General features: G+C 46.1%; 1 protein-coding gene across 1 annotated transcript in view; it reads right to left on the bottom strand.

Moving 5' to 3' along the window:
* Window positions 1-401: 401 nt before the first annotated feature.
* RMDN3 (regulator of microtubule dynamics 3) overlaps window positions 402-19,997 on the bottom strand; it is a 20,333-nt gene continuing 737 nt past the window's right edge. Inside the window, exons 2-12 of the mRNA XM_027662070.1 lie at window positions 18,480-18,681; window positions 17,415-17,561; window positions 13,581-13,848; window positions 12,737-12,839; window positions 11,606-11,666; window positions 5,521-5,596; window positions 4,676-4,753; window positions 4,345-4,443; window positions 3,678-3,731; window positions 2,593-2,673; window positions 402-1,877 (exon numbers count right to left, since the gene is read on the bottom strand). Of these exons, the coding sequence (XP_027517871.1) occupies window positions 1,824-1,877; window positions 2,593-2,673; window positions 3,678-3,731; window positions 4,345-4,443; window positions 4,676-4,753; window positions 5,521-5,596; window positions 11,606-11,666; window positions 12,737-12,839; window positions 13,581-13,848; window positions 17,415-17,561; window positions 18,480-18,681 (1,223 nt within the window). The 3' untranslated portion in view covers window positions 402-1,823. The remainder of the gene's footprint in view (window positions 1,878-2,592; window positions 2,674-3,677; window positions 3,732-4,344; window positions 4,444-4,675; window positions 4,754-5,520; window positions 5,597-11,605; window positions 11,667-12,736; window positions 12,840-13,580; window positions 13,849-17,414; window positions 17,562-18,479; window positions 18,682-19,997) is intronic.

Genomic DNA, 19,997 nt, shown 5'->3' with positions numbered 1-19,997 from the left:
CCAGCTCAGCTGATCCCCCTCTTCAGCATCCCTGGACGTTGTCCAGCAGCACCTGCCCAAGGGGATGCGCCATAAAAATGCCCCTTCTCCAGATAAAACTGCCCCCTCTCCCGAAACTTCTCCTTTGGGAAGGCAGCAACGCAGGGAACAGCAAACATCATCTTCGGGATGTGCCTGAGGAGGATTTCCCGACTTCCCTTGAGAAACCAACACGGAAAACAGCCCAGAAACTTGTGCAATTATTTAAAATGAACACTCAACCCAGGCTCAGGCCAAGGGCAAAAGGCAGCTTCAGCACTCCACGGAGGAACAGGAGAGCAAGGTCAGGATGTATAAAAATGTCCCAAACACATCCCAGAATTACAGAGTTAGAGACAGGGATCAGCTTCACCCCCTCAGCATTTAGTTTTCCATTTATAAATACCAATTTTTATTGTTTTAAGCAAATACAGTTAATTGCACACGTGCCTGGTTGGCAGGGGAAGAGTCCAGCACCAACATTTTAGAGTTTAATTTGGAGGGGGGGGGGGGGGGGGGGAAGCAAAAAATTGCCAAATCTATAAACCAGGAAGTTTTTACACTCAAGTTTGCTGTATGTTTCCCTTCCAATGTTATTTTCAGGAAGCAACAAAACCATCACACATGTGAGGGACTAAAAAGGTGATTTAAGGAATGTTTTACTCTCACACTTTCTCAGTTTACCCCTCACAACCACCACAGCATGGAACAGATGCTCAAAAATCAGTGTTCAGTAGCTGCCATTGGAATTTTAAGGGGCATCATGGAAACCTTGATAAATATTTGGGTAATTTTCCAAGATAGGTTTTCCTTCTCCATCTGTGTCAGTGTCCAGCACAATTCCCTGCTCCTGCTTGGTCACCAGGAGCTGCCAGAGGAAATGTCAGTCATCGGCTTCACCTCCTCGGCGTCGCCTCATTAGTCCAGAGGTTAATTAATTGGAAGATAATAAATCTGCTAAGTGGTAGAAGAAGATCACAGCGAAGTATCAGCTCTGCCACAGGATATTCCTGCTCCTGGAACCCGATCCCTGATCAGTAACTATCCTCCAAACTCAGTTATTCCAGCTAAACCACAGCAGCACAATTTGGAGGGACAGAAGTTTTCGGCCTCGTGGGAGTGAGGGGAGGAACTTCTCTGGGAGGAAATCCTCAAGTTTAAAATCTTATTCCTCACTTCTCTGACTAACTAACCTCTTAAAATCCAGCCTGGATTGTGCAGGAAAGCTCCTTGGTCCCGCTTGGAAATTGCTCTCCCCTAAATATCTACAAAAGGCATTATCAGTTATTTCAACTGAGTCAATGAATCATTAAGGAAAAGAGTAAACAATTAATCTGGAAAAAATTTTGGCTGAAGTTTTCCTCAGGAATGAGCTGGGAGATCAGCAGCAAGGCTGTCTGACAGGCAGAGTGTGTGATATAAAATATATATGTGCATACATAAATATATATATATTTATATCACAAAGTATATATCTCACATATATCTACCATATATATACATATGACCACAAATATTTCTCTGTCACAAACTCTACCTATAAACTCCCACACGCAAACCTGTTTTCAGGAATGTGACATTTTTAGGGATCCTCAAATCAAACACATGCAGTGCTGTACGAGGGAAAACAAACCACGATTTTATCCCATTAAATCCAAGATGTTCTCCTGGATGTGCTGCTGGGTGTGTTTTCCTGTAAGCTCTTTTGGCTTATCCACGAAGTGCACTCGGAATTGTCAGGATCACGAAACCCTTTTGGCATTTTACTGTCCCTGCAGTACCCGCTGGGATGAGTTTTTCCAGAATTATTCCTTCCAGTCCAAGCGCATCTCCTCGAGTTCCCTCTCGCTTTCTGCATCCTGGAAATGCAAGAAGGGAACAGATGAATGCACAGCTCAATTGAAACAACTAAAAAAAGACAATTTCCCTTCTTTCTACAACCCTAACCCAGTTCTTAAGCATATCAGAGAATCAAAGAATCCTGGAATGGTTTGGGTGGGAAGGGACCTAAAGCCCACATCCAGTCCCAACCCCTGCCATGGGCAGGGACACCTTCCACTATCCCAGGTTGCTCCAAGCCCCATCCAACCTGGCCTTGGACACTTCCAGGGATGGGCAGCCACAGCTTCTCTGGGCAACCTGTGCCAGGGCCTCCCCACCCTCACAGGGAGGAATTCCTTCCCAATATCCCATCTAACCCTGCCCTCTGCCAGCTTGAAGCCATTCCCCCACGTCCTGCCACTCCAGACCATTGTCCAAAATCCCTCTCCATCTTTCCTGCAGGCTCTCTTCAGGCACTGGAAGGCCACCATCGGGTCACCCTGAAACTTCTCCAGGCTGAACAATCCCAACTCTCCCAGCCTTTCCTCCCAGCAGAGCTGCTCCATCCCCCTGACCATCTTGGTGTCTCTCCTCTGGATTCGCTCCAACAAGTCCACGTCCTTCCTGTGCTGGATCCCAGAGCTGGATGAAGCGATCCAGGTGGGATCTCAGTGGAGCAGAGGGGCAGAATCCATTTTCTCTCTGTAACCAATTTCTCCCTGCTCATCCCAGAGCCCCTGCTGATCCTGTTACCTCTTTTGTGCTCCCTGGCAGCTCGGAGGCGAGGCTCGTCCAGAGCGCAGCAGCAGTGCTGTTCCCCAGGTCCCTGTAGCACTGGGAAGGGAAAAGAACAACAGGAAAAGGGTTAAACAGGGAAAACCAGGCAGCAAACGCAACTGGGCCACTGCTAAGAAGACTTGTTTCTGCCTCTTAACCATTAGCACTGACATTCCCTGCAGTCTCCTCCATTCACAGAGCCTTGGAATCACACCAGATGGAATATTAAATATATTTAACTTTCCTTATGGTTTTGTTTGTTTGTTTTGTGGGCACGGAGATTGGGTTTGGGTTGGAGATCTTAAGGTGTTCCCGTGGTTTTCATAATTTCCAAAGCTCTGTTTTGATTTCCACCTACTATTTCCTCACTCCAGTTTCACCACAAAACCTCTCTACTGGGAGGGAGCACATCGTTCTCCAGGCTGTTAAAAATGAGGCTCAGCTGCAAGCACTGTAATAATAAATCATATTTACAGGAGTCTCAGACTGTCAGACTAGATGCAAACTAGATGGGAGTCCCAGACATCCTCAAAGGCTTTGAAATCGCTGAATATCAGTAAAAACATCTGTAGAACACAATGAATTTTCATTGTGAAGCTTGACCCATCAGAGCAGCATCTCCTTCCAAACAATTAGATCCTAAATGCCCCCTTTAAAATGTTGTGATGAAGGATGGGACCCAAAGTGACAGAGCCCGGGATTAGGGGAAAAAAATACCCTAAACCAAGTGGTCCTATTCACCTCTAAGGTAATCTGTAGACTTGCAGAGTGTTTCTGGAGCTCAGTCACACCTGCCAGGCACCATGAGCCCAATAAAAACCCATCAGCCCACGTAGATCACACACAAGGAACCCCAAATTTTAATAGCAACGCTAAAAGTCTGTTCAGGTTAAGACTTCCATGGATTTATTGCTGCAACTCAAAAGAAATATTGTCATCTTATAAAATCTGGCTCCTGCATGGAGTATTTTCTACCTGCTCAGCACTTTACAGCCAAAGATGATTTTTAATATAAACATTTCTTACCCTGGGATCTAAAGAAGCAAGAAGTGGGTGGTTACCTTGGCAATGTAAACTCTTCCTGCTTTGGAAAATCCCGGGCTCAGCTCCTCGACCTGCAGGAAGAGAGGGAAGGTGTGACAGGGATGAGCAGACATTAGGATATGCAAGGACACAGTTCATTCTTACATCAGGCTTATTGCAGCTCTTAAAGGAAAAAAACAGAGGGAGAAGGAGAAAGGCAGGAAGGGAGGACTCCTAATAAATAAAGCACTGTGCCCCTGAAACCTTCAAGCAGTTGTTTTGAAATGTTTGAAACGGAGAAGTCAGCCAGGCTTTTAATAAAATAATGCCAGGGAAATTAAAATGACAGGATGGATCTCCACGAGTGTTCCCAGGGATGAGCTCGGACAGGTCTGGGACTCTGGAAGCACAGTCCAGATGTGATCAGTACTGAGCAATTAATCACTGTACAGCTTTTACAAGGGACACTTTGGGTCATAATTCTGACGTCCTCAACATCCCAGTGTTTTCTCTCACTATTCTGGAACGCAGGCTCCACAATTTTGCCTTTCACCACCTTTCCTTCCACAGGTTCCAGGAGATGGAGAAGCATCACGGAGCACTGGGGGGAAGGGCTGAGGTTAAGCAGGACACAAGCACCCCCATTCCGTGCCTGTGACCCGTGGAGGTCAGTGATCCATCCCCTTTCCTGGCAGGTTCCCTCACCCGTAGGAAGTTCTGGAGCGCGTCCTGCACCGTGGCCGTCGGAGGAGCCTCAAACAGTGCTGACACCGTCTTCTTCTCCAGCCATCCCAGGTGGGCAACCTGCAGAGACAGGAAGGGCAACCTGTCCCACCCACTGGAGAGCCAGCCAGGACCTGCCCAGCCTCTTGGATGGAGCTGCTCGTGCTCCTGGGAGGAGGCCAAAGACCTCGGCAGACTCTGGACGAGTATCCAGGTCCTCACACGTGGTTTGCATCCATCTCTCTCATTCAGACACGGAATTCAGCTCCAAGGAGGAATTAGACAGTAATAAGCAGTAATAAAAGCATGTTACCTGGTAACACCACCTGCCCATGAGATAGTAGAGCTGGGGGTCCTCTGGCTTCAGCTCGATGGCTTTGTCAATGTGTTCCTGTGGGAAACCAGCACCAACACACGTCACACCTTCGTTAAAAGCAAGTGAACCTCCACGAGAGCAGGTGGAGAAAGAGGGAAGGAAGGAATCCACAGTTTAAGTGTTGTGATCAGTAGAATTACAGCTACAGATCCCCAGTTTTCTCAGAGTGGCTTCAGTGAGCACAGAAAAGCAGCACTTCACCAGGCTCAGGGACAGGGATTACTGCACACACACGAAAAGGGAGCTGCCCTTCAAGTTTATTCCACCTCCAGAGCTCTGCCATAACCACCTTACTGCTCATGCCATGAGTTGATGGGACAGTAATTACCTGTGGCCTGTTCCAGGTACATCCCCTTCCCCTGCAACATCCTCAAGGGAAATAAAGGAATGTGAAGCAAATTAAATCCTCTTGGAGTATTTGCTTTGCCTTTCTGGAGGGGTGCAGGTTGCTCACAGGCAGAGAGACAAGCTGGTGCTGCATCTTGTCACCACATGATAATTTCAGGTTCCAAGCTTTCAGTCTCATCATTTACACAAATTTTATTTGAAAGACTTCTTTTTTTCCCCCCTGAGATTACGGTGTGTAAAACTGCAGAGCCGGCCCAGTCACTCTCAAAAGACATTGCTGGAATCACCTTCCTCAGCCCAAAACACCCACTCACGGCACCTCTGAGACCTACTACTGCCCTAAACAAGACCTGGAGCCAATTTTCCCAACTTCCTACTACAGAAATAAGTGTTGTTTGATACCTACACAAACTTGGGATGTCCTTTCCACTCACCTTGAAAACACATCCTGCCTGGATGCGCTTGGGAATGCTCTCGCGTTCCGACAGCTGCCCACAAAGGATGGCAAACCTGCACAGGGAGACACCTGCATGAGCCAGCCAGGATTAAATCCACATTTCATCCACGTTTACCTGCTGTCCATGTCTTCAGAAGGAAGACATACAAGTGTTCAAAGCCAGGCTGGACGGGGTTTGGAGCAACCTGGGATAGTGGAAGGTGTCCCTACCCACGGAAGGAGGTGGGACTGGATGAGCTTTTAGGGTCCCTTCCAACCCAAACCATCCCAGGATTCTCTGAAGTGCATTAAAGCTCCACACCTTGCTGGGGAACACAAAGAATATTAGAAACCTGTAAAAACTGCAGTAAAAATTCCGTGCCTAAGAGGGATTTAGCTTGAAGGACGAGGCAAATCAGCAGGAGGGGTTTGACATGACACACAGACTCGCTGCATTGATGGCTAAAAACCAGGAGCAGCACACTTCCACAGCTGGAATTTCTTCCCTAAGCAAGGAAAGTGTGACAAGACAGAGCAGTGAAGAGTGAAGCTATTGCAGCAAGAGCCAGACTACGAGCAGCTCTAATTCACTACAGGGAGCAGCGATCTCCGCATGCAGCGGCCCCGCTGCAGCACACAGGGTTCTACTTCCAGGGAAATATTGGGAAAACCTACCTATATCCTGCAGCTGGGAAAGAGAAGAACACGTTTTCAGTGCTGAAAGTGCAAAGCCACCTAGTTTTGTCCAGTAGGACACTGTGAGTTGTGAGCCTGAGAAGCAGGGCCCCGGCAAAGTTAGTTATTGCATGAGCCGTGAAATTCAAGGCAGGTTAATTCCCTGTGGATTTGCACCCTCCCCACAGCAGTGGTTCAAGCCCTCCCTCCCTGAATCACTTCCCAAGAAAGAATCACTCTCAGAGCTCCCAAGGGCACTGCTGTGGGACAGCACAATACAGACTGAAGTTTGGTGTCTCTCGTCCCACTCGGGAGAGAGCTCTGGGAATGGAGGACACTTCCATCCCTTCTCTGAGTTTGGCTCAAAAAATATTAGGTGGAACAGATGGACAAATGAATAACATCTCTAGTTCTTTCAAAAAATAAAGCTGAAAAGAAGAAAGATGCAAGTAATACATACATATTCCAGTGCTGCTGGATACTCTGCCATTGCTATCCCAAGGCATCCCTTGGGACAGCTAAACACAGCACACGTGCAGGAATCTGTCAGAAGACTTTTAAATCTCCAACTACACTTTCTCCAGTGTTATGAAACCCCAGGAATTCCCTCACACCTCACTGCTCCTGCCTGAGCTCCATTTCCAACGTCTAAGTTACAGCACAAAGTCGCATCTCCTGAATATTTACAGTTTTGCCTTAAATCCCATTCCTTTACTTTGTTAGTTTTCTTGTGGGAAAGCTCTGGTTCAGTCCTAAAATTCTTATTTTTCATGGTAATGGCAAAGATTACCAGATCAATGTGTTATTGGATAAAAATCCTCTCCCCTAGTTGGAAAAGCTCACAGCTGCACTGCCCCACTCTGATGGAATAAGTGTTTTTAGGATCTTCTCCAGTGTGTTTCCCCAACAAAACATCAGCCTGGACCAAACATCCCCAACCCCAACACAACTGGGGTTGAGAAATACAAGCCAATAAAAGGCTTATTTTCTACAATCACGAGATCAAACATTCCTAGACAATAAATCCCCACAGTTGCCTCATGTCAAGAAATATAAATTCCAGGGTTTTTTTTTAACAGCCTGGTGAAATATTGGTGAAAAAGCCATAAAAGCAGCAGTAAACTGTAAATTTCAGTTGTCAAATAAGCTAAAAAATATATATGGGATGAGATGCCTGAACTGTTTTTTTCACTGTATTCCCAGGAAAGATGATTCTTCCCAAACAGCTTTGCTGGTCCCAAGTCCACTGGAGGTTTTCACACCCACAACTCTGCATTCCTGGGATTTTAGGCTCTGATTTCTGCTGTTCTCTCCTCTGCTTGTTTAGCTTGGCACAGTGGAGCTATTTATTCCAGCTCATTCCGTGGAATGCCTCGGGATGAGAGTCACCAGAGACACTATGGAGGGTGCAGGAGGGATGAGCAGCAGGACCAGGAGACCTGAAAAATCATGATTTAGGGGATTTTCATTCCCTGTGACCTCTGCAGCACTTCTCAGATCCACGTCTCAGCAGCCATCCAAAGCTTCCATTAGGATATCACTCGATTAATTATTAACCAGACTCCTCATTAAGGTGCTGACAGTGGGAAAGCTGCAGTTCCCACAGGAATCTCAGCTCAGGATTTCCCCATTTATTAGAAAATAAACCCTGTGGAAACAGATACCCCCAGCTGAGAGAGCCTGTTCTTCCAGCTTAAATCTCCAGGCTCAGGACTTTCAGGAAGTTCACTGGGATGCTGCACTCTGGCTGACTTCCCTGGAAGCAGGACTCTGCCCATGGAATACAGTCTCCAGCACCTTCCCTCCGTGGTTAGGATGCTCTGCCAACCCAAACACAGCTCTTAGCTCTTTCAACCATTTCAAAGACAGTTTTTCCAATATTTTATGAGCATTCCCAGCTTTTCACCTTCCTGTGCACATAGCAGATGTACGTCAGTCCCTCCACTTGAGGGAAGGAGACACGGAATTAGCAGGCAGGTATTCACACTGCAACAACCAAACATTAAAATAATCACTCCCTTGGGAATTAGTACCCTGGGAGAGACAGCAGAATTCCCAACCTGAAATTAATGACCAGCTGATCATAAGGAGGTTGGGGGAAAAAAAAAAAAAGCTTTGGTTTTTCCAAGGGGAGACAAGACGGAAGGAAAAAGTGAGGAAGGCAGATGTGCTCCTTTCCTTCCTGCCCACAAACATCCACAAGGGAGAGCTCCTGTGTTCTGGATGTTCAAGTTACTTCCTGAATTAACCTCCCAGGGCACACAGGTCAGGGGGATGCCACCAGGCAGCTCTAATTCCATGCTGTTTTTCTTCCTCTGCATTCTGAAATATCTCCTAACTATTCCCACAGCTGCCGCTCCATACTGTCAGTAAATTCCCTGTTTAATCTGCCAATGGAGCAGAAAACATTCGGCTCATAAATCCAGAATCTGGCTCAAAATTGGCCAGGTCTGGGCAGTGACCCACCAAGAGTTAAATCCCGAAGCACTGCCAGTTGTTAAATCAGAGCTGTCTCCCAGGCACATCCAGAATGCCGTGACTTCTCAAAAATCCAGGATCTGCCCACGGACAGCCAGATGTACCCACGGAACTGAGAAGGGCTGGTGATCAAGTGTGCAAGATGTTCCACCAAACTGACAGACTCTCTAGAAGAAAGGGCACATTTTGGAGGCTCATCCAACCCAATCCCACTTCTCCATAACACACAGGAATAATAATAAGCCAAAGCTTATTATTCCTTCTGCGACAGTCAGCACTTCATTTCCAGTGTAAAATATTCCACTCAAACTAAAACTAACACCCACACAGTTTTCCCCAGATTTCTCTGAAATCCCTCTGGTTGCACTTCCAATATTTCTTTTAGCAACAGGAATGGGAGGCAAGGTAAACCTAGAGCTCACTCTCCTTTCCTGATCCCTAAAGATGCTACTGGACTGGAAATTCTAAAAGGCTACAGTTGTTTCTCACTTCATTATGAGGTGTCACATATTTGTGTCCAAGTAGCAAAGCACAGAGGTTTGTACAATCATATTTCTATCATATTTCTTTGTATTTTGTATCTCTTCCACCTCTAAAAGCAAGAACAGACTTAGGAACTTGCTCTGTCCTACTCGTGGGCTGGAATCAGCTGAGGGAGAAATCAGTTTAGCTGGACATAAATTCTACCTGCTCAGAGATCTTTTTACAATTAAAGCAGAGACTGATTTTGATGGCTAAATCCCACGTAAGAACCAGGTCCTTGTAAATCAGGAGTGCAGGGGCTTTAGATCACTCGCTCCAATATCCCTCAGCCCTGGATGCACAGATAAATCCACTCCAAAGGTACTGAGTGCATTTAATACCCAACACAGCTCCCACACTTCTGTTCCTCCTCACTGATTCCCCAGCAGGAATCCTTCCCTTTCCCAAAGTTATTTCCTTTGCTTGTTGCTTTAAAGTGTCAGCAATTACTGCAACAACCATGAGGCACCGAGGGGGAAAAGCTTCCCTGAGTGAAAAGTACCTTCTCTCTTCCTCAGCCAATAAAATGATTTGGGCAGAAGGAAATAACAAGCAGAAAAGGGGAAAAAAAAAAAAAAAGGACCAAAAACCAGCACGATTTCAACTGAAGGAGTCCTGATAAAATAGAGGCAACTGGTAAAACAGAAAGTCAGCAGGAAATAATGCACACACAGAGAGAAAAAATACAGCCCAGACCTGCACAACGAGGCTTCACATAGCCTGTGTGGAGAGGCAGGAAAAGAACTGTGAATATTTCTACTAAAATGGCCATTTGGGATGTAGTGGGAAAGAGAAGGATGATGTTTGGGATGCTGTATATGGAAGTAAGAATTCAAGGGACCATCCCATCAGCATCACACAAATCCATCCTGCTCCCACAGATTGTGTCCTGCACTGGATTCCCCCCACTTCTGCCTGGAAAAATACATGGAAGAGGGAGAATAATATGGGAAAGACAACGTGGGTAGTGAGAGATAATCAGTTATTCCCTATGAGAAGAGATAATAACAGATTAGGGTTTTCACAACAGGAATCAGGCACTGGAGAGAGAAATATGACAGAATAAAACTGTAATTTAAAGCAAGTGTGAACAACGTTCTCCATAAACCAAGAGCTGGGGCACCAAATCCACCCCCAAAAAGCTTTAAAGACTCTACTGTTTTTTTCTCCTCCTCAGGATAAATTCAATTAGCATAAAAAAAGGCTGCAATTAAACCAGCTTGTGACCACCTCAGAGCTGGGAAGAGAGTAATTTCCTGTTCTATTCACGGCAGTAAATAATAATTTCTGTGCTGATAAAGGGAATTACATATTCATTCCCAAGAAATCCCACGCCTCCCACAGGCTGCTCTGCTGTTTCCTTTCTCCAGCTGCTCTGAAGAACTAAAAGCAAGATGTAGCTGTGCAGGAGCCTTATCCCTGTCTGGGAAAAGGGTCTGAGAGGCCCAGGACTGTCCCAAAATCTGAATTACAGAGCAAAACTACCAATATGGAACCCTGGAGTAGAACCTTGCTTTGTAAAATATCAACTTTAGGATCTACCCTGGCAACTAAAATCCATTTTTTCAAAGTGTTAAGCCAGCAGAGCCCAATACCATACTCTGTTGGAGATTTTCCTGCCCCAAAATTCATCCTTCCTATCAAAGCTTTAATTGAAAACAGCAATTCATTACCAACAACTGAAATACAGTCTTTTTAAGATAATAAAGGCACTTTTTCAGATGCCAGTAGTCCAAAACAACCCTCCAAATAAATTTGCTCATTAGAAGAGCACAGACCTTGTTTGGTAAAGATACTCAGCATCTTGTTTTCCCAATAATTTCCATTAAAAAAGTATTTTCCCTTTTATTCTAATTTATGTGCTGTCAGTCCTTCACAGTAACTGCTGACAAACACTGTTGATGGAGGAATTCCCCAGAAAAGCACATTGCCTTACCTCCACAAATATCTGAACCACTCCACAAACTCTCTTTTGGAGTAATTTTAAATAAGGAGAACAATCCTTTCAATTTTATCCATGAGCTGGAAGCAAAGCCTTTAGGGAGTGAGCTCCTTCCCTGTCACCTCCCTCCTTACTGAAATCTGGGTATAAATGTTGGTCACAACACCCTGCTTGGCTAAACTGCAGATCATTTTCTCTTCTATCATGAAAAAAACACATAAAATATCTTTGTTTAAATTAAAAACAGAGCCACATGTTGCTGTGTCCCTTCATTTCCAAGTTTTTTTGATGGAAAATACCCTCAGTGTAGGACACTGCAAGCAAGAACAAATAAGTGTTTAGGATTTTGTTGGGTTGGAGGTTTTTTTAATTATTACTTTTTTAACTGCAGCTCAGCTCCCAACAACCTCCAGGTTCTTTTCCTACACTTTTTATAAGCAAGAAGTGGAAAAAAATAATCACATACCACTGGTGGCACTCAGCACTTTGATCCCATTTCTGTAAGGCAAGTTCCAGCTCCTTCTTCCCTGGAAAAAACAGAGGTAGCCAGAGGTAAGAAATTCAGCTGCTTTCTCTCCTGACTTCTTTCTTTGAGGTTGCTAGAGTACAATAATAGATATGTATATATATATATATATAGGTATAAAAATAATATATTTGTTAATTTTATACCACATGTGGCTTGAAAATGCCCTGTAAATAATTTCATCCTTTTGCAGACTCAAAAAGCTGCAAACTAAGCATTTACTGCAGACTAAGAGGACCACATAAAACTTAAAATTCCAAGTTTAAATGGCTACACTGATTTCCAGAAAAGAATAATTCTATTAGCTATAGCATTCATTGATTCAGTTACACATGTAACAAACAGGGCAGAAGTTATTTAGATTAGTACCTTTTGTTGCACATCTCAACCTTAATAAAGATGATTTCTGTTCTACTGTGACTCACCTAAAACCTTGTGAACACATCTGAGGTGGTAAAGAACGAGGGAACGAAAGTAAAGTGACTCTTCTAAGCAAACAGCTGTCTAAAAATACATTTCTTTTTTTTTTTTTTGTATCTGCATGTGCTGGCAACACAAAAAAATCAAACGTGTTGCAGGCAAGGCTTTTATTTTTTCTTCCTGTTTTTTATTTTGTTTGTTTGGGGTTTTTTATTTTTGTGTTTTATTTTTTATTTATTTTATAATATATTTTATTTATAATAATATATTATTTATAATAATATATTATTTATTATAATATATTATTTATAATATTATATATTATTATATATAATGATATATTTATAATAATATTTTATAGTTTATTTTAATATCAGAGAGGATATGGATGACAGGTTAGAGAAACAAGCTTCTATGGCTTTCAGTAGGCCTTAGCCTACTTACACTCTTTCAGCGAGCACAAATTTTAAATTGATAAATAAAAAACCCTATAAATTATATTTCTAGATTTATATAAAAGCCTCTGCTTGTATTTTAAGCATAAAACACTCCAGCACTGCTGCCCACTCGCCTAAAAAAAGCAGATTACAAGGCAGAACAATAAATGCCTCAAGTGTCAGCCTTCCTTTGCCTGGGCACAGAATTCCTTACCCTCGGAGGCGTAGGATTGCTTCTCCTCCTCGTCCTCCGTGAGCTCCCACATGTCGCTGTGAGCCCGGCCCAGGCGCCACAGGAATTCCCTCTGCTCCCCGTACTGCAGGAAAACGGGAATGTTACGGATCGAGGCCCGTCTGCCACGGGCAAAGGGAATTACAAACTAACATGTGAGAAGTTAGGGTTTCTAGGGGTTTTTTTAAACATTTTTTTAAGCCTTAAAATGCCCCAACTGTGCAAGAACCGAAGCAGAACCACAGCAGAGAGAACTGAGGGGGCAAGTTTACAACAAAGTGTGGGCACAGGAGAGGGCAGGGATTTCACCTCAAATCCTGTGTCCAGCTCGTGGCACGAAGGATATCAAGGGGCTGCAGTGAGTCCAGAGAGGGAAACAGAGCTGGGGAAGGGTCTGGAGCAGCAGGAGCAGCTGAGGGAGCTGGGGGGGCTCAGCCTGGAGAAAAGGAGGCTCAGGGGGCACCTTCTGGCTCTGCAACCCCCTGACAGGAGGGGGGAGCCGGGGGGGGGTCGGGCTCTGCTCCCAGGGAACAAGGGACAGGAGGAGAGGGAACGGCCTCAAGTTGTGCCAGGGGAGATTCAGGTTGGACACCAGCAAGAATTTCTTCATGGAAAGGGTGGTTAAACATTGGAAGGGGCTGCCCAGGGAGCTGGTGGAGTCCCCACCCCTGGAGGTGTCCAAGGAAGGACTGGACGTGGCACTGAGTGCTCTGGGCTGGGGGACAAGGTGGGGATCAGTCAAAGGTTGGAGCCTCAGCCAAGAAATTCCTTCCTGATGTCCAACCTGACCCTCCCCCAGCACAGGGACACCACAAGGCACCTTTACCGCCAGCTTGTTGTTGAGGAGCAGCTGGAACCCCTCTCTCCTGTCCTGCTCGTCCCCAGCGTGCAGGCGGTCGGCCTGCTGCAGGAGCTGCCCCAGCCCCTCCTCCAGAGAGGAATCCAGGGCCAGAGGGGCTTCATCCTCGGTGACCAGGTCCAGGGAATCCCGGCGCACCGTCCTCACTGTGTCACAGCTCACTTCATCCTCCCCTTCCTCGCTCTCCCTCTCCGACTCCCGGTCATAGTCGGACTCGGCGTTGGCCGTGGTGTAACTTTGGGAGGAAAAAAAAAACGACACAAAATCAGTTTTGGGAGCTATTCCTAACAGAGGAAGAGGAGCATCTCAGCTTATCCTGCATGACACAAGTGTCTCAACCTTGGATTTCTTGGAACAATCATTATTTCTCATGTAATATATCAAAAAAATCCGAAGGAAAGCACAGAATGCTGAAGGATGAAGGTCCCTCAGAACTTAGGTCACAAGTGGGTTTTGAGTAACATGGTCTAGTGGGAGGTGTCCCTGCCCGTGGCAGGGGGGTGGAACTGGATGAGCTTTAAGGTCCCTTCCCACCCAAACCATTCCAGGATTTTAAGTGTCCCCACCTCACTTGCACACCCTGCCAGCTCCTCTTAGCTCTTCTAACTGCAGTGTAACAGAATTAAACAGCTGAAAGCAGAGCCAGGACTATTCAGTTAAATATATGCATTACAAAGGAGAACTTCAACAATCCATCTGGAAAGTATAACCTGGGGGATTTAGCCTGCTCCAGGGAATTTTAGGCACAACAGCTCTCCTGGCAACACCTCATCCCTCCATCATCCTGGTCACCAAATGCCCCACAGCTCGTTCCCACTGCCAGGTGAAAAGGAGAAGAACAGCAGGAAAGCCACCAAGACTCTTTTCCAGCAGCAAGAAATCCAGCAAGGAGCAAGAGGATGAGCCACAAAGAGACACCACACGTGAAAAACCCAGGGAATGATTCACAGTTGAATTAATCAAAAGAACCAGGACACGGTTTGGGGAGGGTTTTGGTGGTGCCACAAAACCATGGTTGGACTCTATGACCTTGGAGGTCTCTTCCAACCTCCTTGATTCTGTAAAGCTCAGATCCAAGCTTCTGAAAATGGCTAAAATTAAGTTCCTCCAGCACCTAAGGTGGGAATTTAAAATTTAAACTGGCATTATACAGTGGCACCACTGCAGAGGGGGAGTCTGCTCACAAAGCCAATTTCTTTTAAAATAAGACTATTTGTCCCCCTCACACTGACCTGCAAGCTCTTAACTGCAGAACAGGCACAAATCAGGCAGTAATTTCAAAATTACTGCACTTTAATATGTGGGTTTTGTTAATTTAGGTGAACAACAAGACGACTACACCAGCTCTGCCAGAATTAAATTCACTGCAGTCTGAGGGCACTGGGTACCTCCAGCACTGTGTCCTGGCTGGATTCCTCTTCCCAAGGAACAGCCCTGTGATCCTGCCTTTGTCTGGGGACACAGATATGTGCCCACAGCCTGTATCTGAAGGAGGCAGTGACAGCACTTCACCCACACCTCGATAACAAGACACATCTGGCTATCAAAGCTTCACTTTTCTGAGAACCATCCATAACTTTCAAGCATTTCCCTCTCTGGTAGAGGGTGAACCAACACCCTTGCTCAGCACAGCCTCCAAACCCTCATCCAGAAATTTAAAACCCACCATTTCTGTACTGCAATATTTTAAGGCAGGGGATAAAGAGTCAGCAGAGGCAGGAAAGCAAGGATGCCATGCTGGAGATGCCACTGAATTCATGGATAACGCAGCCACACAGGGGTAGGTGACACTGGCAGGTGACACTGGCTGAGCTCTGTTTCACATTAAAAGCTTCATTTCTTTACATTTCTTAAGATTAATTAATAAGATATTAATATTAAGGTATTATTAGTTCTCTAGACTATCCCATTTTCAGTAGTTGGACACAAACTCCTCGAATTCCCAAACTTCCCCATCCTAACCCCCAACATTTTCCTGGCAGTTGCCAAGATTTCAGTCCTTCAGCTCAAAAAACCCCCATGTTTTCTCCCAGTTGTTGCAGTTCAAAAAGACAAGGAACAGGACAAGCTCAAAGTTTTCAGGGAGATTAAGGGGTTTAGATGTTATCAGCCTCTTTTCCTGAATTTACAGTGATGGAACTTGAATACTTTAGGAGGACCTCTGGCTAAAGCACATCCTGAAGGAAAACAGAGTCTGGAACAAAAAAGCCCATGGAAAGGAGAGGCAAAGAAGCCCAAAAGCCAAAGCCACACTGGGAAATTAAACAGCCCAAAACCTCTGAGAACTCGCTGATTTTTGGGAATTGCGTATGGAACAGGAGAAGCTGCTCATGTCCATGTGGCTCACAAAATAAAGCTGAAATGGGAGTTCTTTGTTCTGAATTCCATAAAAATAATTCAACTGTCAGCTGAAATTTATCTCATTCCTCCTCCCAGTGGCTGCTCCAGAGTTTCAATTGTTTTTTCCAAAATTTACATTTCCTACCTTGATTTTAACCCTGAAAATGTTACTTTTCTAGTACATTTACACCTCTATCAGACAGTCCTGCACACTAAAGGCAGCTGGTCCTGACCAGACTGACATTATCCCTATGGTCCTCCACAGGGAGAAATTACATTATTGCAGTTTTTTTTTTTAAATCAGATGAGAGTTCTAGTTACAGATTTTAATTACAATGTAAGAACTCCTCCAACCATCACTGGATTCCCAATAAATTAATGAGGCTTTGCAGTAAAACACACCCCTGTCCCCTTAAGGAGGTGCCTTTTCTGAACCTTTGAATTCCTGGTCTCTGCCACAACTTACAGTTTTCTATCAGCAGAGGACACCCCAGGCTGGGATCAAGGTGGACAAAACCCACCTTTTCCATCAATTTTACAAAAGCCACTGTCACCCTGATGATTCAGTGCATCTGCTGTTACCCAAATAGCAAATGTCTCGTCTTCAGAACCAACTAGATATTTTAAAATCTGTTCTGCACCCTATTACACCACCATGAATCACTCACTGCCTCATTTCCCTCTCATTCCAACACCCACTCCGGATGAATGAAGCTCTACAACCCCAGTGACATCATCCCAGCTCTCTCCTGCCACATCAACTCCAGTGAGGAGAGAGAAAACACTGCAGTGACACGATTTTCGGGCAGTCTAACATGAATATACCTAAAACCATATTGTCCTTTTTAATGATGTTCTTAAATTACTCAGTACTTTCCTGCCCTGTGCAGGGCCAGGAGTTGGACTTTGATGATCCTACTAGGTCCCTTCCACATCAGGATATTCCCTGAGTTTATAACTTTCACCTGATTTTAAACTCTAAGAATTTAAAACAATTGATCTTACAATGGGAAAAAAATCCCAAGAAATACCCTAGCTGAAGACATTCAGTTAACTGAAGACATTCAGTTAATTCATTCTGAACTTTCTCAAGCTTTCCAGGCACTCAAAAATATATTATTGTCTTGAAATTTTATTTCTAAACATTCTCACTTTGATCCCAGGCTGGACTTCTACTTTCCTTCTTTCTAAGACGTTCCTTAATCAAATTATTCCTTTAAAACCACCCTCCCCCCTTCTTACATATATATATATGATTTTTTTCTTTCTCTAGAAGTCAGGACTGTTGCAGATCTCTCTGCCTGGCCCTGGCAGTAACACATTTACTGCCATAAAAGCAAATTATAACAGGCTGACAGACACCCAGTGAGGAAAAAAAAATTCCCTTAATTTCTGTTCTAAACTGCTCAGATGTGGCACGAAAGCCCCTGAAAGCTGCCCCTGGTCTGCTGTTCTGCTTACCCCCCTTCACTCTCTCCATCATCCGTGTTGGCATTCCCTGAGCTGGCTGTGAAATAAATGGAGCTGGAGCCTGTGGAGTCACTTCTCTCCCTGGGATAGGGGAACCTCCTCCGGCGGTTCAGTCTCTGGGTTTCTTCCAGGTGGGACCTGTGAGGAAGGCAAAAGGAAAAAGAAATGAATATTTGGTGGTGAAAGAGTTGCTATTTCCCTTCCCTTCTCCTCTCCAGCAGACTCCATCCAATTCCCTTTACATCCAAAGAATTCACAGGGTGATTTACTCTGGCTTATACAAACATCCCACTCCCAGGCAGGTTGTATTCTCCAGGTAAAGCAAGTCTTGGTCCATATACAATCCATATCTAATCCATATGTGCAACATTCATCAGGTCTCTTCATCAGGAACTGGAGTAGCAGGACAAGGAGTAAAGGGTTTGGACTGAAAGAGGGGAAATTGAGGTTGGATATTGGGAAGGAATTCCTCCCTGTGAGGGTGGGGAGGCCCTGGCACAGGTTGCCCAGAGAGGCTGTGGCTGCCCCTGGATCCCTGGAAGTGGCCAAGGCCAGGTTGGATGGGGCCTGGAGCGGCCTGGGGTAGTGGAAGGTGTCCCTGCCCATGGCAGGGGGTGGGACTGGATGGTGTTTAAGGTCCCTTCCCACCCAAACCATTCCAGAGTTCTTTGAGGAACAACCAACCTTCCCAGATGAGAACAGGAAGCAGTTGTCACTCTTGATATTCCATAAGGAAAATGCCAGCCCTGCCTGAACACAAACTTGTTTTCACATTAATCCCACTGCAGGTCAAGGCCAGTGGAAACTGGAGAGACTCCTTTTCCACTTTTGGATACTACATTTAACATAACCATGGCATCCCTGGGAGTGTCCAAGGCCAGGCTGGACGGGGCTTGGAGCAACCTGGGCTAGTGGAAGGTGTCCCTGCCCATGGCAGGGGGTGGCACTGGATGAGCTGTAAGGTCCCTTCCCACCCAAAGCATTCCATGACTGTGGGGTTCTCTGGGTGCTCTGCTGTGCTGTGGGGTGAGGGGGCAGGAGGGGCAGGGCCGGTACCTGACTTCCCCCACGATCTCCACAGCCAGGTGCTGGAGGCTGTTCCGCAGCTCCTCCACCTCCTTCCTCAGCTCCACGAGGTTCCTCACCACGAAGTCCAGGCGCTCCAGCAGCTCCAGCTGCTGCTCCTGCCCCAGCAGGGGGGTGTGTGTGGCTCCATCCCCCGCCTCCGCAGGGACCAGCGCTCCGGGCGCGGCTTGGGCTGGAGAGGAGCGGAACAAATTCTTTAGACGCCCGTGGGAAAGGATCCCATGTGGGAAATCTGACTGCAGTTCTGTTGGCAGGGGAAGGGGGGACACGAGGCTTGATCTTGATAGGGCCACCAAGATGGTGAGAGGGATGGAGCAGCTCTGCTATGAAGAAAGGCTGGGAGAATTCGGATTGTTCAGCCTGGAGAAGGATCCAGGGAGACCCCAAAGCCCCTGCCAGTGCCTAAAGGGGCTCCAAAAGAGGTGGAGAGGGACTTGGGACAAGGGATGGAGGGACAGGACAAGGGGGAATGGCTTCCCACTGCCAGAGTGCAAGGATAGATGGGATATTGGGAAGGAATTCTTCCCTGTGAGGGGGGTGAGGCCCTGGCACAGGGTGCCCAGAGAAGCTGTGGCTGCCCCTGGATCCCTGGAAGTGTCCAAGGCCAGGTTGGATGGGGCTTGGAGCAATTTGGGCTAGTGGAAGGTGTCCCTGCCCATGGCAGGGGGTGGGACTGGGTGAGCTTTAAGATTCCTTCCCACCCAAACCATTCCAGGATTCCATGAGTCTATGATCACTGTGAAAAGACACAGTTTCACTTTCTATTCCTGAAGTTTTGCACAGACATGGATAAAACCCAGCAAGGTCAGGGTTCTGAATTAGCATCAACATCCCAACCTCATTTCCCCCATTCCAACCACATTTTCACCCTTCCCAACTGCATTTCCCCACTGATCCATCCCCTATTGCCCCTGCTCCATCCCCATTTCTGCTATTCCAGCTCCATTCCCGCTACGCTTCCCCCTATTCCAACCCCATTTTCTCTATTCCAGCCCCATTCCCTTCAGTCCAACCCCATTTCCCCCAGTCCAAACTCACTTCCCTCATTCCAACCCCCTTTCCCCATATCTCAACTTCATTCCCTCTATCCTGACCCCATTCCAACCTCATTTCCCCCAGTCCAGTCCCATTCCAACCCCATTCCTCCTAGTTCAGGCCCACTCCGCCCATTCCAACCTCATTTCCCCTATTTCAACCTCATTTCCCCCATTCCAGCCTCATTCCCCCTATTCCAGTCCCATCCCAATGCCATTCCCCCATTCCAACCCCATTCCCTTCTGTTCCAAATCCATTTCCCCCATCACAAACCCGTTTCCCCCATTCCTATTCCAGCCCCATTCCCTCCATCCCCCCTATCCTAACCCCATTCCTTCTATCCCAACCCCATTCCTTCTATCCCAACCCCATTCCTTCTATCCCAACCCCATTCCTTCTATCCCAGCCCCATTCTGGCCCCATCTTCTCTATCCCAATCCCATTCCTCCAATC

The sequence above is a fragment of the Corapipo altera genome, unplaced genomic scaffold, assembly GCF_003945725.1.
Source record: "Corapipo altera isolate COAL_440 unplaced genomic scaffold, ASM394572v1 RXGC01000072.1, whole genome shotgun sequence".
NCBI classification, from domain to species: Eukaryota; Metazoa; Chordata; class Aves; order Passeriformes; family Pipridae; genus Corapipo; species Corapipo altera.
This window is presented reverse-complemented; position numbering and strand designations above follow the sequence as displayed.